General features: G+C 45.0%; 2 protein-coding genes across 9 annotated transcripts in view; both read left to right on the plus strand.

Moving 5' to 3' along the window:
- WIPF2 (WAS/WASL interacting protein family member 2) overlaps positions 1–7,114 on the plus strand; it is a 42,978-nt gene extending 35,864 nt beyond the window's left edge. For 3 of the 5 annotated variants that reach the window (XM_055407798.2, XM_055407801.2, XM_055407800.2), the window contains one exon: positions 45–7,108. In XM_055407798.2, the coding sequence (XP_055263773.1) occupies positions 45–85 (41 nt within the window). In that variant the 3' untranslated portion in view covers positions 86–7,108. Of the gene's footprint in view, positions 1–44 lie in introns of all 5 variants that reach the window. The other 2 variants (XM_088829060.1, XM_055407799.2) reach the window with 2 other exon arrangements.
- Positions 118–21,419, plus strand: CDC6 (cell division cycle 6). Of its 4 annotated transcripts, none has more exons than XM_088829059.1 (12): positions 118–383; positions 9,332–9,522; positions 10,311–10,592; positions 10,717–10,916; positions 11,170–11,345; positions 11,705–11,811; positions 12,807–12,946; positions 14,053–14,153; positions 15,333–15,397; positions 17,506–17,708; positions 18,148–18,288; positions 18,657–21,419. In XM_088829059.1, the coding sequence occupies exons 1-12, from the start codon at positions 118–120 to the stop codon at positions 18,744–18,746; spliced, it is 1,962 nt and encodes a 653-aa protein (XP_088685185.1). In that variant the 3' UTR covers positions 18,747–21,419. The 4 variants fall into 4 exon arrangements, with proteins under 4 accessions (XP_088685185.1, XP_055252836.1, XP_055252838.1 ...); XM_055396861.2 differs by lacking the exon at positions 118–383 and adding an exon at positions 8,250–8,386; XM_055396863.2 differs by lacking the exon at positions 118–383 and adding an exon at positions 8,259–8,505.
- Positions 21,420–21,627: the final 208 nt, after the last annotated feature.

The following is a 21,627-nucleotide window of genomic DNA, read 5'->3' on the forward strand; positions in this document are numbered from 1 at the left end:
AGTGAGTGACCTTATGTATGTGGTTTTTATTTATTTTTTTTCAGCTGCCCGTGGAGCCCCACCTCTGCCCCCCATTCTCAGGTGAAGCCTGGCTTGGTCCTCTTCCTCAGGAAAAGGATGGACCCTCTCCTCTTCTCAGATGGTTCCTTCCATTCCCCTGAAACCTGCATGACAGCTCCTGATGTGTTTCTCCAGTGCAACCAACCTCTAGACTCCAAGCGTCCTCCCAACTCACCTCCATCTATGCATCTCATCTCTGGACTTGGTGACCAGACTCTCTGTATTGACAGTAGGGCCTCAAACCCTGCATCCATCCCTCTAGCAAGCCCTGCTGGCCAGATGAGGAAGAAGCTTCCATGTCTCCTGCTTTCCTCTGGGGAAAGGTGCCTTGTTGTGATGAATGAACTCATTGTCGGGGTGGTGTGGAGAATGGTCCTCCCACCTTCTCCTACCCACTGTAGGGGGGTGGGGGGAGAGGAACTTGATGGCTGCATTATGTTTCTTCATTTTAGGAAGCTGGTATGGCCAGGACTTACAGGAGTGGGCATTTTTAGTGAAACGGGAAAGGAGTTTGCAGAGAAATGATCTGTTTTAAAGGTCAGGTTTGGAGCATAGGCAAGGAAATGGATCTGCTCTATTTTTAGGGGTATTTTGGTTTTTCTGTAACCCCACCCCACACCCATACCCAGAAATAGTCTGGATATAAACACTAAATACTAACCAGTTGAACTAAACATCAATGAAAAGAGAAGGTGAAATAAACTGGGCATCCTTTCAGAGCTAGTCAGTTTCTCTGCAGCACAGGGACCAGGGGCTTCGGTGGGAGCACTCTGGGACTCCCTGCTCCACTTCCTCAGGTGCTGAGGCTGAGGGATGTTGTTGTTCTCCCACCACCTTATCCCCTCAAGAAAAAAGTCCCTTTCATTCATTCATTATGGATTCTCAAATCCCTAAAACCTCTAGTGAGAGAGGAAAATAGGACCTTGGCCTTGGCCTTAACCTTGACGCTGCCTCAGTCTTTTACTGCCTGGCTCCAGAAGCCCCTGGCCCTTTCAGTCCTGTTCAGAAACTGCAGCCCCCAGGATGACGAAGGAGGGAAAAGGTGAAGCACCTCGTGGAAAGGTCCAGCTCTGTGGGCTGTGAAGACTTTTAACTCAGGCCCACCGGTCCTGAAATTCATAGCCCAGCTAACTGAGCAGGCTCTGCCCATTCCCTACACCGTTTAGCCACAAGCCTTTATAGGTTAACATTTCTGAGTAGAGACAGGTGAGGAAGCTTCTGGGGGAGTCAAAGATTCCTCTGTGCCAGGAAGCACAATGACTTTGGTGAGGTGTGCTTTGATCCAGTTGATCTTCCGTGGTAGCCAGCAACGTTGCTTCGTCTTCCAAGTCCTAGTTGAAGAGCCCAGAGAAAATGGAGGTTCCCAATATAGGTAGGACCTGAGCTTGGATCATGGTACAGGGACTTGCCCTTCTCTGACAGCACAGTGGAGCTCCACATCCAGCTGGTGTGGTTTGCTCAAGCCCTTGAGTGCAGAGGCTGCTCAGAGCTTGGAGTGAGAGCAGAGGAACCATGCTGTTCTTTGGAATGAATGGGGAAAAGTCCACGAAGACTTTTCACCAGATATGTCACAGGCTTAAACTGTCCTAGGTACCTTTCCAATCTATTGGATCACAGACTAAGGGTCTTTTCATGGTGCCCAGTGAAACCCAAGTCTTTCTACTGCTAGATGAGAGAGCTGTCAGCTTGGGTTACTTGTCTGGAGTCTGCTGTCCTTTGCCATCCCCTGAACCATACGGACTTGAGGCAAACCACGATTAGGTCTGTCACCACACTTTTTCTAATCGTTCTTTTATTTATAATTCTTATTCTCACATCTGTTAGCAGTTACCTCTCAGCGGTATCCCTGGCATCCTGAAGCCAGAGGAGCTGAGAGAGGGAATGCTAGTGGAGGGCAAAGGAGAAAGTGCAAGACTTGACACTGCAGCAGAGTTCCAGGGTAGACACTGACCGGTTACTGAACTTGGACTGTGAAGTCTTCCCATTTATTTTTGAAATGGGAGTTGATGCCTTTTGTACAATGTTATCAAAGTGTTACCTTCCCCCCTACCCCCTGCTACTCAAACACAGAGCATTGAAATAAGCGTAACACGTAAAAGCCAAACCCCAGGTTTTCACTGGGGCTACTTCGTCCTCCCCTGTGACCTGCCGCCCCCCATATTCCCCAGAATTTGGGCTGTGTCACGTGGGTATGGATTGTACTTTCAGTTTCTTGGCCTCATGGGAAAAGGCCTGGGACTAGATCTAGTCAGCTGGATTTTCTTCCACAGAGCATGTTGATGACACAGTACCTATTTAAATGTCTTTGCCTTATACCTTATTTGGTCCCTCTGTTAATAACAGATTTATTATCATGTATATTTACTATTGAAGAACAGGAATGTGAGCCTCATAGTTACTGATCTATTTTGTACGCTGTAAAAAGCTTGTAATATAGGTTTGAGGTGGGCTGGCTATAAGAGCACTAAAACTTCTCACCTTTTAAACTGCTCTTTTTATCTGCTTGTGGGAATGTCGTCTCTTCAGTGGAAGATTGGGTGGTCTCGTGTTGAGGCTGTTGCCCAGTCCCATTAACCCCTTTATTCCTTCCCGGAAGGAAGAGACGTTGTCCAGCTAAGCATCAGGAAGCTGTGCTAAAAGCCCTTGTGTGGGTTTGGTTTTATGCTGTTTTTCTCGAGTGGGAAAAACATGATAGTTGTTTCTTACCGCCCTTTCTGGGAAACAGGCCAGTGGCCTCCAGGTTTTTCAATGAGCTCGATGTCCCCGTGTCCCTCGTCTCTGGTCCCCAAACCTGGATCACAGCACTTTAATATTCCAGGTTTTCTCTCTGGTGGGGGTTTCCTCCAGCCACAGCGCCCCCAGTAGTTTCACCGCCTGGGCCCGCTGAACGAGAGCACTTCGGGTTATCCCACCAAGAGGTGGGAGGCTCCGGCCTCCAGAAAGTATACCAGCTCTCTCAGCTGGTGGAGGCGAGGAGACTGGCCACTGCACTGGGGGCATCCCCTCACCCCACAGCTTCCCAGCTTGAAACCCAGACTCACCTCCAGGGAGAGGTGAGAGAAAATTGTAAATAGACTTGCTACAGAGCAACTCAGGGTTGGGGTGTGTTTTAATTCTCCTGATCACTTGAAATAATCTGTAGGCTGCGTGCTTATGGGAGTGGGGGAGAAGTGTGACTCCAGGGTCCTTCCCTTCTGCAAAGCTCTGGGGGTGGAGTAAAGGGCGGCTGAGGCCCTTTGATGGCACTACACTGAGCTGTCTGTTCTTCTGGAAAACCAACCTACAATGAACTGCAGATCAGATTCCTCACATTCCAGTTGTAGGCTTTCTTTCCCTATTGAATCTCAGTCCCCAGCCCCACGTGGTCATGGTGGTTCTCTGGGAGCCACCCTAACTTAGGGAATGGAAAGCATTACAACTCTGCCTTCAGGACTCATCTCTTAAAAGCAGAATGAAGCAAAACTGCAACCACCTTCAAAACACTTACAAAAACAAAATAAAGGAAAACTAACCGAAGGAAGGGTTTGGTTCCATTCAACTCCACATTCATTGTGCCTTTACTTGTGTTAGACTTCTGTGCTTTCTCCCTCTGTCCCTCTTTGAAGCAATTTAATCTTCCTTGATAACTGCTGTTTCCTTCTTTCTACTCTCGTTTCTGACAAATGAGTGGTTTCCCTCTCTTAACTGTCTTGAACCTCATTCCACTGGTGGCAGAGGGTTGAGCCTTCTCTTCTCACGTCAAACCTTTGTCTTTTCCCATGGCGACCAGCACGGGAGCCCTCATCAACACTGAATACGAGACTGGAGTGACGTGTGTGAAGAGCGTGTGTGTGTATGTGCGCGTCCATCTTTGCATGTCGATCAGTTTCTCTCTTTTTAAAAAATAATTTATTGTATGATTTATTTTGGCGTTTCTGATTCAGTACTCCCTCCCCCCTCCAAATGTGTAATCTGGTCTCAGGTTGGATTCTTTGGTACATTTATTTCTTCTGGATGCCGTGCAGTTTAATTAAACCTTGCTTAAAAACAAACACAAAAAACCTGAAAACTGTGTACTCTTGTCTGGGATACTGCCACAAGTGGTGGCGTAGATTGGGAAGAAGTCTGCTGCCTCGGGGGTGTCGTGGTTTGACCCCAGGTCCCCTTGAGACTGTAGAAACACTCACTTGGACGTAAGCATCTGCAGCTTCCTGAGAATTTTCTCTCCTCCCCTCGCACCCACCAGTGTACACAGTTCCACTTCGCCAAGCTGACCACGTGATTCTGAGAGTTGGTTATTATTTGTATTTGCCACCTAATTCCCCTTGGCCCATGATTTCAGGGAGTCTTAAGGAGATCCCCCAGGCCTTGTCTTTATATCCCTAATGGTTCTCTCCACCTGTATGCATGGTAGATTCTCACAGTGACGTGTGAAGAAAAGGTGAGGACAGAACACAGACTGTGTGTGTCAGTTTTTTTGTGTGGATGTTGGCTTTCCTCCTTCACTCCTTTTTAAGTTGAAATCTTAGCTGACTTCCTTGAACTTTGACTTTAGGTGTCGAAATTGAACCAGACAGTCTCGGCTTACTGTGGTCAGCTGACGTATTCACCATAGATTTAATGAGCTTAACCTGTACTTTCATCACTAGCAGAGGTCTTGGAATTATTTCCTGGACTGATTCATAACGGGTGTGTGGATGAGTCATTCACATAGTTTTGATATAAAAACCTATGGGGGGAGGGAGTGAGGGGGAAAAGGGCCTCCTTTCGTTTTCATCCATACTTGCCAGATAGGCCGAATTCTTGATTCTTTGATTCGTCATTGTTATTAATATGATTAATAAACTACCTATTTATTGATGTAATTGTTCCTCCTGTGCCTTTGAATAGTCCTCAAATGAAGCTTGCCTAAATGACCCTTAACTTCCTAACTTCCTATAAGCTTTCTCTGTCCTTTTGGGATGGTAATGCTAGTCGCACCCACCAGTGTACACAAAGACATGCGCGCAGACTCACAAAAGGATGCCAGACAGGTTCTTCCTGTGTGATTTCATTCCTTCCCCCATGATACTGTGTGTGGATTAGCAGGTGATAGGGACACCAGTCTGTCCCACTTCAATTATTACCGAGGCATAGCTGCTTACGGCGAAAGTGTTGCTTCAGTGTTTTCCCGACCCAGCCCAGCCACAAACTGCAAGTTACTTACTGTAAGGAAGCTGCCTGTCTCTGACTTCCTATTACTCTGCAGACAGAGTTAAAAGGACTAAAATGTCAACCTCAGGATCCTCATTACCCTGGAGGATAACGATGGAGAGATGCTTTGTCTCTGACCTCGTCGGAGCCCAGTCTGGATCATTTTACCCATAATTCATTCTCCGCTCCTAGGTTTAGGGGGTGTGAGATTTAAAGGACTGTATGCTGTCTGACCACAAAAAATGTTCACGCAAAAGATGGATAGCCGCTTGGCAGGAATGTCTTTTCCATTCATTCAGCAAGCACTGATTGCATATTTTAGCTCTGTGCCAGACACCGACAGTATGAAGATGAATAGGACATGGTTTTTGCCCCCAAGGAGCTCACAATCTAGCAGGAGAGCAGGACAGCCACCAGGAGAAACCTATGAGGGATACTAAAAGTCTTTATGGTAATTAGCCAGGGAAGGATGGTGAGCAGCATTCCAAACATAGGAAACAGCACAGAAGAGGCACAGAAGCAAGAAACATTATGACGGTATCTCATCATAACTACTGAAGTACTGGAAAGAGAAAGCTTCAAGAGACCTTTCAATCTGGACATTCTGCAGTTCTCTGCCTGCTTCCCCAGTAGTCCCTGACTCTTATAGGCTTTCCTTGGACCAATGCTGTATTTCCTGGTGGATGCTTCCATAGGCTCCAGTATGCACATCAAGTACTCATGGCTTTTTCTGCTGCCTCTGTAATTAGGTAGGTTATTCACCACCATGCCTTAAAAGCTCGCTGGGCACTTGTTACCATTGGTTATGAAGGACAATTTTTAGGTGCCCAGGTTATAGAAATAAACATGAACAGTGGAAGTTGCTTCCTAGGTTCTACTGCCCTATTAAGAGATCAGAAATACCAGCTGGTAAAGAAGCCTCAATTCTATGGTAACACTTTCTCCATTTGTGGCAGCCTACACCCTTCATTCTTGCAGTGTTCATCTCCTAGAAAGCCTTCCTCAAATGTGTTCCCTTGCCCTCTCTCTGCTATAGAACCTGCATCTGCCTATTGGGCTTCCCTGGTGGCTCAGCTGGTAAAGAATCTGCCCGCAATGTGGGAGACCTGAGTTCGATTCCTTGGGGAAGATTCCGTGGAGAAGAGAACGACTACCCACTCCAGTATTCTGGGCTGGAGAATTCCATGGACTGTATGGTCCATGAGGTCTCAAAGAGTTGGCCATGACTGAGCAACTTTGACTTTCTATCTATTACTTGTTGGATGTTTTAAGTGGTTAGGAGCTTGATCTCCTTTCAGACTTCCTGGGTTCGAATTCCAATTCTTCCACTCACTAGTTGTGTGATCTTGGGCACATCTCAGCCTCTCTATTTCCATCTCCTCATTTGTGAAATGGAAATAATTCCAACTTCATGGGGTTCCTGTAAGAATTAATAGGGTAATATAGGTAAAATACCAGAGCTCAAAACCTGGCATACACATAAGCTCTGTATTGGCTTTTATACCCTATGTGAATCAACTACAACTAACTTGATTGTAATGTTGTTGTTTTCCTATTTCTTGGTTTTATTGCTCTATTTCATTTGATATATAGAAGGATGAGAGATAAATGCTTACCATCATCTAGAATTGGGTTCTGGTTTTTAATGGCGCCTGAGGCTTAACTGGGTTATTAGCTTTGGAAGCTGGCCTGTAAATTACTGCTCTAATTTATATTTTTTCATTAAAAGCTCAGCTTGCCTCTTCTATAGAGGTCTTCTCTGGTCCTGAAACCCTTGTGTTTAGCCATTAAGAAATATTTTTAAATTAAGGGGCCATAATTCTCTCCACTCTACATATTGTGTGGATCAATGGGACTAGTGATGGGAAGGTACACAGAATATCATATTCTTGTCTGTAACAAAATAAAAGCAAAGGCCTGGCCCTATTTCTCATCTTTGAAACACAAATAAGGGGGCTAATGTGATGAAGTGCAGTGTTATTTATGCAGAACTTGACAAAGAAACTGGTGTCAAATAATGATCCTTGGCTCTTTAAGGCCACCAAAAATTTTGTGACCTCTAACCCTCAGCAGATTTGCTTTGTGCCTTGCAGTGTTGAGCATTAGTAAAACGCTTGGCATCAAACCTGGCACCCAGAATTGCCCAAATAATGGTAGGTATTGAGACATTACTTTGCCGACAAAGGTCCATCTAGTCAAAGCTATGGTTTTTCCAGTAGTCATGTATGGATGTGAGAGTTGGCCCATAAAGAAAGCTGAGTGCTGAAGAATTGATGCTTTTGAACTGTGGTGTTGGAGAAGACTCTTGAGAGTCCCTTTGTACTGCAGTTAGATCAAACCTGTCAATCTTAAATCAATCCTGAATATTCACTGGAAGGACTGATGCTGAAGCTGAAGCTCCAATACTTCAGCCACCTGAGGCGAACAGATTCATTGGAAAAGACCCTGATGCTGGGAAAGATTGAAGGCAGGAGGAGAAGGGGATGACGAAGGATTAGATGGTTGGATGGCATCACCTATTCAATGGACATGAGTTTGAGCAAACTCCGGGAGTTCGTGATGGACAGGGAAGCCTGGAGTGCAGCAGTCCACGGGGTTGCAAAGAGTCGGACGCGACTGAGCGATTGAACTGATTAACTGATTATGTAGTAGCTCTCTGAAAATCTAGCCCATTAGGATAATGAAAATGGGTACGTGCAACACTGAGAAAGGGCATCGAGAACGAAAAAAGGGCGTGGGAATACAGTAGCGAGCGGCAAAGACTACATCTCCCGCCGGGCTTTGCGGCGGGGCCAGCCGGACTCACTCGGCCCCGGCGCTACCCTGCGTCTTTCCTCGGAAGCCCCGGATGTAAACGGACCTGTGGGCGTGGCCTCACGGTGGCGCTAAGACCTGGGGCTCTCTTATTGGTTGTGTACCTTCCGGCTTGATTGGCTGTGAAGGAGGGGGCTGTCTCCAAGGCGCGCGGCGCTCTGGCGACACCCAATCAGAAGCGCGGCTGGGCTTTGGCGGGAGGCGGGAAAGCTGCGGCTGTGCAGATTTGGCGCGAGCGTGGCTGGGCTTTGCTGCTGTCGGTGTGGGGTTTATCCAGCAGCTTGTCGTGGACAGTCCCTAAAGTTGTCTGCCGGAGACGTGAGGAAGAGCCGGCACTGAGGTGACGCAGCCCTGTATGGTGGAAAGGAGAGGAGGCCCGGGTCCTTGGGGACGGCGGAGTTTGTGAGAGCCTGGGGCAAGGGCCGCGGGTTCTGTGAGCAGAGCTCAGGTCGCTGGAAGGTGATGAGGTCGGGGTCGGGTAGCGAGGAATGCACCCTCGGAATGGTCTGACAGTTGTGCTGAGTGCGATAGGAGGGCGATGTTCCCCGAACATCTGGGAGTATGTGGGGCCGAGGTTGGGCGGAGTAGGGACTGAGGGCTTGAGGAAGCCTGTAAGTATGGGAGGCTGCTGCGCTAAGACTGTGATACTGATCTACCCCGGGCCTGGAGCTACAGAATTAGAAGTGCTGTCGGCGCCAATTAAGATCAACTTCTTATTGCATGGGTTGAGTGGTTAAAAATTTGGGCTCTGGAGCCAGAATACCTGGTCTTACCTTGCTATGATGTTGGGCCTCACTGCCTGTCAGTTATTATCAGTAAGAAAAGGATAATAGTACCTACCTCTAAAATGATTGTAAAACTTAAATGAAAGTAAAAGTCGCTCAGTCGTGTCCGACTTTTTGCGACCCCATGGACTATACAGTCCATGGAATTCTCCAGACCAGAATACTGGAGTGGGTCGCCTTTCCCTTCTCCAGGGGATCTTTCCAACCCAGGGATCAAATGCAGGTCTCCCACATTGCAGGTGGATTCTTTACCAGCTGAGCCACAAGGGAAGCTGAGTGAATACCTAAAATACTTATGACAGCCTGTTATGTGTAGTAGGTAGACAAGGTATTTATTGTTGCATAGATTTGGATATGAAGCAGAATTAAATGCTAAAATATTGTCACAACATAATCTGGTTATGAAATGAGTGTTGATCATTGGTTTAAGTTCCATGTTAATTATTTTTCCTTCACTTTTACATATTGACTGGATGTCCTGTTCCCTTTTTTGTACCCAGCTGTGCTGCCATCATGCCTCAAACCCGCTCCCAGTCACAGGCTACAATCAGTTTTCCAAAAAAGAAACTGTCTCGGACAGTGGACAAAGCTAAAATCTCCAGTGACACCAAACTAGAATTGACCAATACCCAGGCTATCCTGCGTTCTCCTTGTGCAAAAATTCTGCCTCTTAGCCCCAGAAAACGTCTGGGTAAGATATCCATTGTTTGCGTACTTTTTAACTGGTAGCTCTCAACCTTTCTTAATAATAAGATGACTTTGAAACAGCTTTCTGAGTACAATTAAGACGATTCTATTCCCTTTGGTTGTTTTCAGAATGGTTGCTAACTGCTTACTGAACTTCAGAGTTGAGCTACTTTTGAAATCACTTTCTGAACTACTTGTTAGGGCTGATCTTCAATTCCTTAATACTGAACTTGATTCTGTTAGTGTCACTTTTCGTTACATAGTATTTTGAAACTTGCCTCAGTGGTTGTGAAATTATGAGAAACAGGTGACAGTTCTTGTGGTTGATAATCCTTTCTTGTTTTTTTAAGTTTTGTTTTCTTTTTTCCCTTTCTTGTTTTAACACATCTATTTTTAATGAGGGGTGATTTGGTAGTATCTGGAGACATTTTTAGTTGTCATAACTGAGGGATGCTACTGACAGTGGATGCTGCTCACTATGATACAGTGCACAGGACAGTCCCCCACAATGAAAAATTATTTGGTCCAAGATATCGGTGATGCCAAGGTTGGAAAGCCCTGTTTTAGAGCAATCCTAGAATTTCCTCCCCTTAAAACCTCTACCAACTAGTAAGACTCAGTGGTGCCATCTGGTGGCCGATGTTTGCTCACGACTGAGAGGCATTTTATTTTGATGATTCTGACCCTGGTAGAAATTCATCCCCCTTTTGAGGGGAGGATGCAGAGATCTTTCCAAGTCCTTTTACTGTTCACTGCTATGAGTGACCCATTCTGATTTTTAATATGTTTCAGGTGACGACAACCTGTGCAACACTCCCCGTTTATCTCCCTGTTCTCCACCAAAGCAAGGCAAGAAAGAGAATGGTCCCCCTCGCTCACAGACATCAAAGGGACGCAGATTGGTATTTGACAATCAGCTGACAACTAAGTCTCCTAGCAAAAGAGAACACACCAGAGTTCACCAAAACAAAATACATTCCTCAGTTCCGAAAGGTCAGGACATCACAACCAATTCTGAGCAGAGATGTCCGCCGGAGAAAGAATCTGCATGTCTGAGGCTGTTCAAGCAAGAAGGTTGGTTCTTACATGGCAGCTGTTGGTGCAGCCTCGTAACCAAGGCTGGTGATTCCAAGTGAAAGCTGGTGGGTCTTCTCAGTCCCCTCTGTTGTGTCTAATTGTCCTTTCATGTCTGGCACAGGCACTTGCTACCAGCAAGCGAAACAGGTCCTGACTACAGCTGTCCCGGATCAGCTGCCTGCCAGGGAAAAGGAGATGGATGTCATCAGGAATTTCCTAAGGGAGCACATCTGTGGGAAAAAAGCTGGAAGTCTTTATCTTTCTGGTGCTCCTGGAACTGGAAAAACTGCCTGCCTAAGCCGAATTCTGCAAGACCTCAAGGTACATTGAGAGTCTGAATTATGATGCTCTTGCTAAAATGACATCTGGTTATTAAGGGTTAAGAAAAAGTGGAAGTACTTCAGGGATTGCAGTTTTCCCCCAAATAAGACATTTTAAATTTCATTGTCAAAATCTTTCCAAATGAAAGTGGAGCTTATTTTCTTATATGCTGTTAACCCCTCAAAGATACTTCATGTTCCATCAGAAGTTTATCCGAGGCCAAACTAACTTGCCTGTTTGCATTTTTTTCTAGAAGGAACTAAAAGGCTTTAAAACTATTGTGCTGAATTGCATGTCCTTGAGGAGTGCCCAGGCTGTATTCCCAGCCATTGCTCAGGAGATTTGTCAGGAAGAAGTATCCAGGCCAGCTGGGAAGGACATGATGAGGAAACTGGAAAACCATATGACTGCAGAGAAGGGCCCCATGATGTAAGTGTTGCTCTGCTGCATGTTGCTTTGTGAAAGTCTGCGAGATCTGTTGCCCACAAACTCACAGCCTCATCTCTTGAATTTATCAGTTTACTCATGAAAAGAACATTTCCTATATTTTCTCTCTGAGAGGTAGTTACATAAGCTTAAAGGGAAAGAAGAAAAGAAAAAAGAGAAACCTTCCAATTTCACGTTGGGGGAAAATGTTTTTAAGCTCATTGCTGTATGTTACCAAATGGGGTAGATGACTACCTTCAAACTGGTTTGAGCTGTAGGAATGTGACCTAGAGTCAGCCCACATCAAACAGATTGGAGAGTTAAGGTGAACATGGATCCTCATTGTTTCTCTTTCTTTGTAGTGTGCTGGTGTTGGACGAGATGGATCAGCTGGACAGCAGAGGGCAGGATGTCTTATACACACTCTTTGAATGGCCGTGGCTAAGCAATTCTCGGTTGGTGCTGATTGGTTAGTGCTCTGTTGTTCACGTTACATGGTGGTTCTAAAGACTTCTTTTTTGGATCTCTTCAGCTTATCAGTTTTTGTTTTTGTTTTTTCCACCGTGCCACATAGCTTGTGGGGTCTTAGTTCCCCAACCAGGGATTGAACCTTGGCTATGAAAGTGAGTAGTCCTAACCACTGGACTGCCAGGGAATTATCACCTATTACTTTATCTTACACCAGCTTTCTGCTTTCTTACCATAATAAGAAAGTTACTATAGGGATTTCCCTGGTGGTCCAGTAGTTAAGATTCTGCACTTCCACGGTAGGGGGCATGAGTTGGTCAGGGAACTGAGATCCCACACACTGTGCAGCTCAGTCAAAAAAGAATAAAAATAAATAAAAGAAGATTTTTCTTTAAAGGAAAGTTATTATAAAATAATAGGGAACTTAATCAAATCAGGGCTTCCCTTGTGGCTCAGCTGGTAAAGAATCCGCCTGCAATGCAGGAGATCTGGGTTCGATCCCTGGGTTAGGAAAATCCCCTGGAAAAGGGAATGGCTACCCACTCCAGTGTTCTGGCCTGGAGAATTCCATGGACTGTATAGTCCATGGGGTTGCAAAGAGTCAGACACATGACTGAGCGACTTTCACTAGTCAGATCAGTTTTGTTAACTCTGAATAGAAATGACATAATACTCCATTTCATCTACAGTCAATTTTGGGAGTGTCTGGTCCTGCTTATTAGTCAAAATTTTAAACCTAATTTGAATAGAGCATTCTTCTCACATGCTGAAAGGAAGGCCCAGCACAGCCAAGAAATAAAGACCACTTAAAAAAAAAGCATTCTTCAATGATTGTGTGCATCCTACCTAATGAGCATTGAGAGTGGGGGACAAGTTGGAAGCAACAGTTGGAAAGCTGGATTATGATTAGAAATTTTATTCAGCTTTCAGAAGGTTTATTTTTCCTTTTAGGATGATTTGACCACTGATGATAAGTGTTACATATCTCCTCCTCAGGTATTGCTAATACTTTGGATCTCACAGACAGAATTCTGCCGAGACTTCAAGCTAGAGAAAAATGCAAGCCACAGCTGTTGAACTTCCCACCTTATACCAAAAATCAGATAGCCACCATCTTGCAGGATCGACTGAATCAGGTGAGTGCCAAGCACTGTACCAAGGTGTCTGTTCCTTGTATCGCCTGTGAGAGGGAAACCTAACAATGGTTCTAAAATATTTTGCTTTGACTGCGTTGCTAAACAAGGCATTCCTGTGGGCCATAGTGAGAACATTTTATGTGAATTTCCACCCATGGCTCCATTTATTGGGTGCTTCAGTATTGGAATAAACGTAAAAGAGGAGTCACTCAAATGCTTCTCTAATAGTCTCATGGAGCAGGAAATGGCAACCCACTCCAGTATTCTTGCCTGGAGAATTTCATGGACAGAGGAGCCTGGCAGGCTACAGTCTATGGGGTCGCAAACAGTCGGACATGACTGAGTGACTAACACGCACACACAGTAGTCTTAAAATAGGACCTGAGGGGGCTTCCCTGGTGGCTCAGTGGTAAAGAATGTGCCTGCCAGTGCAGGAGACACGGGTTCCATCCCTGATCCAGGAGGATCCCACAAGCCTTGGAGCAACTGAGCCTGGAAACCGCAACTACTAGAGTCTATGCTTCACAACTGGAGAAGCCACCTCAATGAGAAGCCGGTGACCACAACCAGAGAGTATCTCCTGCTTGCCACAACCACAGAAAAGCCCATGCAGCAATGAAGACCCAGCACCGCCAAAAAGAAATAGAATTTTTTTTTTTTAATTAAAAAAAATAAAAATAGGACCTGGGACTTCCCTGGAGGTCCAGTGGCTAAGACTTTGCACTTCCAATGCAGGGGGGCACAGCTTCTATCCCTGGTCTGGGAACTAAGATTCCATATGTCTCATGGTCTGGCAAAAAAAATTTTTTTAAAATAGGACCAAGAAAACACTTTCTCTTGTAAATGACCAAGTAGATTTTAGTTTAGTGTAGTTTTGCTAATTTAACTTTCAGTTGTTTTTTTCCCTTTTGTGAACCTCTGCCACATTCCTACAAAATGCTTCAGTGTATGAAATTCCCATTTCTAAGCAGAAAAGGTATCTCTTAGACCCTAAAGTTTGGTCAATCAAGTTTAGAATTAAGCGTGAAAGTACTCATGTCTGAGACCTAAACTGCAGAAGAGGAGCTGTATACTTTTAACTGTAAACTTCTATGTCTTGTCCAAAGGCATCTAATGACCAGGTCCTAGACAATGCTGCCATTCAGTTCTGCGCCCGCAAAGTCTCTGCTGTTTCGGGAGATGTTCGCAAAGCGCTTGATATTTGCAGGTGAGTTATGGCACTGTTGGCTGCTTTTATTAAAAAAGAAGAAATGCTGTTAATTGTCTTGTGTAACTCAAATGAATGTGGCTTAAGAGGCTCCATTCTGCCACTTTTTACGTTCAGAAAGGAGGACTTGTTTCTCAGTGGGGAGCTCTGCATTTCCACCGTGTTAATGTCTGAAACATTATCAGTCCATTACCTACAGAGGGAGAAACAAATGAGATGTTGCGGGCACTCCCTGTGGTGATTATAGATTGGTTAATTACATTTGTATTAAAAAAGACTCCAGTTTACTTTTCCATTAGCTGGTCTCAAGCAGGTTTATTTATGGACCTGAACCATCCTTGCCTTGAGACTTTCTTTGCCCCTTCCTTTGCTTTTGTGAGCACCCCTTCCTCCAACTGGTGGGGTCCCCCACAGTCGTGTTCCAGACCTCTCTCTCCCCCCTTCCCATCCCCCAGCCCCTCCTGCTGGGGAAAGCCTCTGTGCTGACTGATGAAATTTCTTCTTTCCCAGTAGGACACTGGGTCCATTAAAATGACACTTGCTGTGTTGGCCCGCTGGTCCAACCTCCCCCTACTGCCACGCAGAAGATCCAGGTCTGGCTCGTGGCTTCCTGTGGGCAAAGTACTTTGGAGAGAGCAGTGGGAGAGAAAGCTCTTCCTCTTGCTAGATGGTGTGATCCTGGATTTGAAAGTTCTTCCTAGTCAGAAACTACTTGGATAAAGACTGCAGCTATGAGCAAGAGTCATGTAGGCCGGTGTGGTTTTAGCCTACACAGAGCCTATGTATAGATAACCGCGGGCTCTTCTTTTAGGTCTGGTGTGTATGGGTGGTACTGTCTCTCTTTAGTCAGTCACCCACACTGCATGTCCTCTCTTCTATCCATGACATGTTTTCCTTGTCCAAAATATTATCATTGGCTCAATGTATGATGACTTTCTCGGCCTCTATAAGAGGAAATCGAGTAGTGTTGAAGTTTCTCAGATTCCCTGGTCCATGATTTATTTCGAGGCAATTAAGTCCCCTGGAGTTGAGGCATAATCCAATTTTCTTGGGTTTTAAAATTATAAAACATGTTGCTTTGTGTTAATGTGCCTGTTTTTGGGGCTTGGTGGTTTGGTGTGGTGTTTGGTTTGGCTCAGCCTAAATTAATTCTAGAAATACTTTTTTTTTTTTTTACAGGAGGGCTATTGAAATTGTAGAGTCAGATGTCAAAAGTCAGACTATCCTCAAGCCTCTCTCTGAATGTGAGTAGTTTATCTCTGTTCCCTCTTCCTTCATAATTAGAAGCTTTACTTTTCTGAAAGAGATAGAAAGATGAGATGAGCATAGTTAAATCCTGTTATCCATTTGTGTATGGGTGTCTGTGTTTTTCATCAATTTCATCTACTTTATTTCAGTCTTGCCTGCCAGTGCTGTAATCCTCGCATTACTGGAAATGAGTTCTCCAGGGTGTTACATGAATAGTTGGGACAGAGTTGGTTTTCTTTCCAAGTCCTAGGAAGGAAAACTAGACAGTAAGATTGGATCAGCTTCTCTCTGGGTACTTATATCGAGTGCACTTTAGGTCTTGATATAGGTGAAAGCAAATCCCAGGAAATAAGAGTCAGACAGGGAAAGAATTAGTTCAACTTGGACTATCGCTAGACTTTCAACAAGCCTCAGTGGGTGGCAGTACAAAGACAGCATTGCTACAGTGAACTGCAGGCTTTCACAAAAACGACAAGATTAGTTTTCCTTTCCCTCAGCCTTGTCCTCTTAGCTGTAGAGGATGTAAAACGGCCGTGAACTACATATCTTGTGGTTAATATCCAATGTTAATCTTTAGAAACCGGAGAGTCTGATTTGATTGTTTCTTCCTTATCATCAACTTGTTGAAAGAAGATTAATGAAAATCTTTCAGAAGTAGCCAAACAGTGCTTTGACTGACAGTAGGTAATGTTTGCCAATGCACAGACTAGATACTGGTTTCTCTTCAACTTTTCACATCATTCCCTTTTTCCCCTACCAGTAACATTTAGGCTTGTCAGTGGACCTGGTGAGCACCGCTCACAAACACACAACTAAAAGAATTTATGACAAAAAGTCATAAATTATTAAACTAATCTAATTCCTGTCCTTTAACCTCTGGTAGATGTGGTAGCTTTAATGGCTTTAAAAGCTACAGGGAGACTGACTTTAACTAAATATAAGAAGACACTTATAGAAGTGGTTAGGACTCCCCTCTTCCAGTGCAGGGGGTTTGATCCTTGGTTGGGGAACTAAAACCCCACATGCCTCGTGGTGCAGCCAAAAAAAAAGAAGGCACTTTCCAGTAAAGAGCACTAACTGGTCTTCTTTTGACACAGTGGGGGTGTCCTAGTATTGAAGAGACTCAGACACAAGCTGGGTAGGTGACCTCTTGAAACTATTATGAAGAGACTCAGCCATTGGATAGGGAGTAAGACTAGACCTAATTCTTCTCAGCTCTGTGAGATTCTGCTTCCTGTAACTGGAGTTTCTCCAGTATGCTTAGTCCTCGGTAGCATCCTGTCTGTGATTATGAAATTGAAGCAGTGCAGGACAGGGAAGCCTGGCATGCTTCAGTCCACGGGGTTGCAAAGAGTCGTACACGACTTAGCGGCTAAACAACAATCGAAGCAAACTCTTGTGGGACAACTGACTTGGTCTCAGGAAGTAACATGAGGCAAAGCTTGTTACAGAGCAAATCCTCCTCCTTCTTGCCATTCCTGCATCCAAACAATGAGGCCACAGTCCTCTGTGGTTCCTTGGCAGTTTCCCAACCTCCGGCCTCTGAGATGGTGCTATCTGCTGAAATATCCGATGACATTTTCTCAAGTGTTGCTCTCCTGGAGATCAGCTTGGGCAAATGAACCAAACCTCAAAGGTCATTTTGGGGAGGCTATCTAGAGGACTTAGGACTGTCCACGTTTAGCCACTCATTTGATTTGAAATATTAGGTAATTTTTCCAGCCTTTAACAGTGACCAGGCCCAGTCATCTTTGATTCAAGGTTCTGTCCTTCTTTGCCTTTGAGATACTAGGAACCTTACCTTAGCTGTCTGTCTGGTCCTTATTCTTTCATGAGGTCGATTTCATCTCTTTGACATTAAATTGCATCATACAGGATAAAACATCTCACCGTTCTGCAGAAAGAGGCTAACCTTACTTTCCAAGTCATGTCACATTTTGGCATCTTCCTGAGGATCGCACTGTGTCTCATCCTTTGACTTCTCGTTACAGAACTGGAACCTCTCCTTCCACTAAAACTTAGTATCATCTGTCGGGATTCATATTTAATTGTAAAACTACAGTATTTAAAAAATCGAATTAATCCTGATTTCTTTACTTGATAGGTAAATCACCCTCTGAGCCGCTGGTTCCCAAGCGGGTTGGTGTTGTTCACGTATCACAAGTCATCTCGGAAGTTGATGGAAACAGAATGACTGTGAGCCAAGAAGGAGCACGAGATTCCTTCCCCCTCCAGCAGAAGATCTTGGTCTGCTCTTTGCTGCTCTTGACCAGGCGGTTGAAAATCAAAGAGGTCACCCTGGGGAAGGTTAGTCAGGAATCTCAGCAGATGGAGCTGGGGTGGAGAGGAGAATCTGCTTTGCAGAGCAGATATTTTCCTAAAGGCCTATGATGCTGCAGCTGATGTGAATTAAAAATGGATTTTAACGGTGAGAATAAGTACTGGTATCATGTAAAAGGCAGCTGACTTTTATTTCCCTTGGGCTATGGTTGAGACTTTACCATTAATCTTCTCCCCTTTATTTCTGCCTCTCCCTTTGAAACACAATAAAGCCCCCTCCTTGCATTACAGTGTAGGTTTTTGGCAGTACCTCCAGAATGCCTTTTCAAGGATTTTATTGAAAATGGAGAGCATTAGGGTATTCAGATAACTCTTTTGCAAACCCAGATTTACATCATTTTGAAAGATTACAAAGTTAGAAGAGATAGGGCTTTAAAACCACATGTTTTCCCTTGTTTCCTTCCAGTTATATGAAGCCTATAGTAACGTCTGTCGCAAACAGCAGGTGGCAGCTGTGGACCAGTCAGAGTGTTTGTCACTTTCAGGTCTCTTGGAGGCCAGAGGCATTTTCGGATTAAAGAAAAACAAGGAAACCCGCTTCACAAAGGTACAACGAACTTCTTTGTGACATTGCTTTTAATTGTCCTGCTTTGAAGAGCTTATCTTTTGCTAAAGTAAAGATTTAAAAATGATCACAATTTGATCAACACTGTTTTTTTGTTTGTTGCTGCTGCTGCTAAGTCACTTCAGTCATGTCCGACTCTGTGTGACCCCATAGACGGAAGCCCACCAGGCTCCCCCGTCCCTGGGATTCTCCAGGCAAGAACATTTGTTAGGTAGGATTTAAGGTGTGTGAAGATATGGTTATAGTATGAATCAGATTTTTTTCCCCCCATGTTATTGGAAAAGCAATGTTTAACTTGCTTGGCTTTTGTGAGTTCTCCACCACAAAAAGTCCTTTTCTCTTCCTTGCAGGTGTCTCTGAAGATTGAAGAGAAGGAAATAGAGCATGCTCTGAAAGACAAAGCTTTAGTTGGAAATATCTTAGCTACTGGATTGCCTTAAATTCTTTTCTACTAATACCCCACCCGAAAGTATCCAGCTGGCATTTAGAGACCGATGGAGTCTTCATTTTAGTACTTTATATACTCAGGTCTGAAAGCAGATGACCTTTTTTTACTTAAAACTGATAAAATATAATCTATAGATTCGTGACTAATAGCACAGAATTATATCATTGAGTTTTATTATATTTATGCATTACAAACTACCAAGTAGACCCTTTTTAATTACATTCACTACCTCTACCCTGAGTGTGCCCCTAACCAACATGCTTACAAGTATACAGATGGATGCTGCAGAAAGTTCATGTATTTATTTCTTAGTCTCCACAAACATTGGTATATTTTTAAGAACTTTTGGATCAGAGGAAGCAGAACGAAAAAGGAGACTCCAGACAAATAAGCAAGTTGACGTGGAGATTTGGAGGCCACTTTGATCAAAGGATATCTTTTTTTTTTTGGAGTGTACTGTGTTCATGTAATGTTGCAGATACTTCCACACTGTGACATGTTAAAGACTCGTTGAATTTCTTGGGCACTCCCAAGGTTGTGGGGGTGGTCAGGAGAATGTGACTACAGATTGTGAATATATTTTCAAGCTGCAGTGTTTGTCTTCTTCAGCAATCACATTTCAAGAGAGCTCAAACTTTTCAGAAGGCAATGTGAAAATTCCTCCCCAGACTGTCCCACGGTCCTAGCTGCCCTCAGCTGAAGCCACTTGTTTCAAGATGCCCTCGTTTGGGTTTGGATTGTCATTGAAACCTCATTTTCCCAGTCTTCTTAGATAAATTAATCCACATGGTTACTCAAGTTCCCACTTTTCTGGGTTTGGCTTCCAGTGGCATTAAATGGCAATGTGTGATGGGGACACCAGAGGGCACCATGATAACACTGGCTGCCTTAGGAGTGCAGGTGTGGGACTGGGGTAGTTTTGAGGAAAGGGAAAAAAAAAACTGAAGTTTGATTCCTCTGGGAGATTGCTGTACTTTTATAACTCAAGCATATGCTTGGAATGCAAACCATGTGTGATAGGAATGATGTGACAGCCAGTGACCAAGTCTGTGCCGCTCCCTGAGTTCTGCCTCCTGCCTTCCTGACATGGCTTGGGTTTGAGAACTTGATATGTGTACAAATGATCAGTTAGCCACTGATTCATTCATGCTGCCCACTGGATCCTTGCAATGTGATCTGGGCTGTGGCAGGTGGTACAGGATAGAAGGAGGGCACACAGAGAGCGCCCTCTGAAATGAACACTACCTGCTAGTGTGTGTAGCAGAGCGTAGTCTGTAGACAGGAGCCTGAATGTCTCACACTCCTTCCCTAGAGCATTTGTTCCCTCTGAGGTCAATTTGCGAGGGGAGAACACAGGTCTATACCTAGCAGCTTGGAAAGCGTCCGGGGCTATAAGGGTTAACGAGCATAATTGCAGAGATTGTCCGAAGGCTGATGGAAAGCAGAGACTGAATGGGATTGAGAACAGATGCGAGGCTTGATTTAAATTACATTTTATTGGATGCTGCAGCCTTAAGAGACGTGACTGCTTTACAGTTTGTTTCCACACTGTGGGCAGCTGCTGTCTGTTCTGTGTCCACAGTAGGATCCTGCCCAAAGAGGAGCGACCTCCCCACCTCGTTGTGTTTGAGGCTTGGCGCCTTCCTCTTAACTGTAGGACTGGAGTCAGGAACATGGCTTGACTCGCATTGGGGCTGCTGTGTATCCTCTGGCACTGAGCCAAGATCGCATTTGCAGATTCAAAGAGGCCAAATTTCTTACCCCCTCTACCTCCTCTCTCTCCCTTTCCCCTGGTATTAGGAAATCGGGTTTTCTGTGTACTGGTTTGTTAGTTTTCCTTCCCTTCGGTTCTCCCCCCACTGTCAATTTCTAGGTCATTGCTGCTCTTAAGACTTCAGCAATTGGAACAGGGTTAGTTCCATCAACGATGCGTGAAGCTGACTTCGAGTCCCTGCTTGGCTTCCGCTGCCCTTGTGGGAGCACAGGCTGATGTATGTTTGTCAGCGGAGTCTTAAATGTAATTCAGACAGCCGGGGAGCAGACTAAGAACAGGAAAAAAGTCCTTTTCTCGCTAAAGCTGAGAGCTCTGGGAAGGCGGTGGGATTTTTAGGGGGCTGGGCTGGGTTTGCGGTTACTGGTTTCTGCCAGGAGCATAGGCCGTTTCACATGGAGTAGTGGCAGAGATGCTGACCTACATTCTTCCTCTCGAAGGTGGTGGGGTGTGTGTGTCTGTCTCCTGGTTTATTTATTTCTTCACAGAGGCAGGGGAAGCTTCCATAGAGTGTCGGTGGGTATTGCCATGGAACGCACACAGACACAGTTAAACTGGTGTGAGTTTCAACCCCGGAGCTGCAACTGACAATTCTGGCTCAGTGAAGACCTGCCTGTGGCTGGATGACTGGCAAGAGGGTGTGAGGTCCCAGCTGCCCAGAGATCCAAAGTTGGCAGAGCTCTTTCCTTCTTCCCCCTCATTGCGCCCTTTTAAGATACACCAATAAAAACTGAGAAAGTAGGAAGGAGATACGACTTGGGGCTTTTTAAAAATATCTGTGGAGAGGTTACCTTGACTACTGAGAGAGACCAAAACGGAGCAGAGGTGGAGAGCTTTTTTAACATTTGTATCTGTCCCTAGCACTTAGTATGGTGCCTGAGACCTGGGGGGGCGGGGTCGGGGTCGTATTCCATTGACAGTTGTTGAGTGAACAGATCCACGAGGGAGTAAGACGCCGCCTCCCCCTCCATCTTGAGGACAGTTCTGATCTGGAGGCAGCCCGGGCTGGTGCTTCTGCAGGGAGAGGGCTGCTCCATCCTGTGGTGTGTCAGTGTGGTGTCCCTCAGCCTCACAGATGCGTTCCAATGGCTCCCTCTGATGT

Source organism: Moschus berezovskii, chromosome 20, assembly GCF_049115385.1.
Source record: "Moschus berezovskii isolate FMDL1 chromosome 20, NW_MosBer_1.0, whole genome shotgun sequence".
NCBI lineage: Eukaryota > Metazoa > Chordata > Mammalia > Artiodactyla > Moschidae > Moschus > Moschus berezovskii.

Excerpts from the sequence above, each read along its gene's own strand:
- CDC6 (XM_088829059.1), top strand. The coding sequence starts at position 118 with ATGGACCCTCTCCTCTTCTCAGATGGTTCCTTCCATTCCCCTGAAACC. Across the intron at positions 11,346-11,704 it reads GCAGAGAAGGGCCCCATGAT|TGTGCTGGTGTTGGACGAGA; the intron begins GTAAGTGTTGCT and ends CTTTCTTTGTAG. Across the intron at positions 11,812-12,806 it reads TTCTCGGTTGGTGCTGATTG|GTATTGCTAATACTTTGGAT; the intron begins GTTAGTGCTCTG and ends TCTCCTCCTCAG.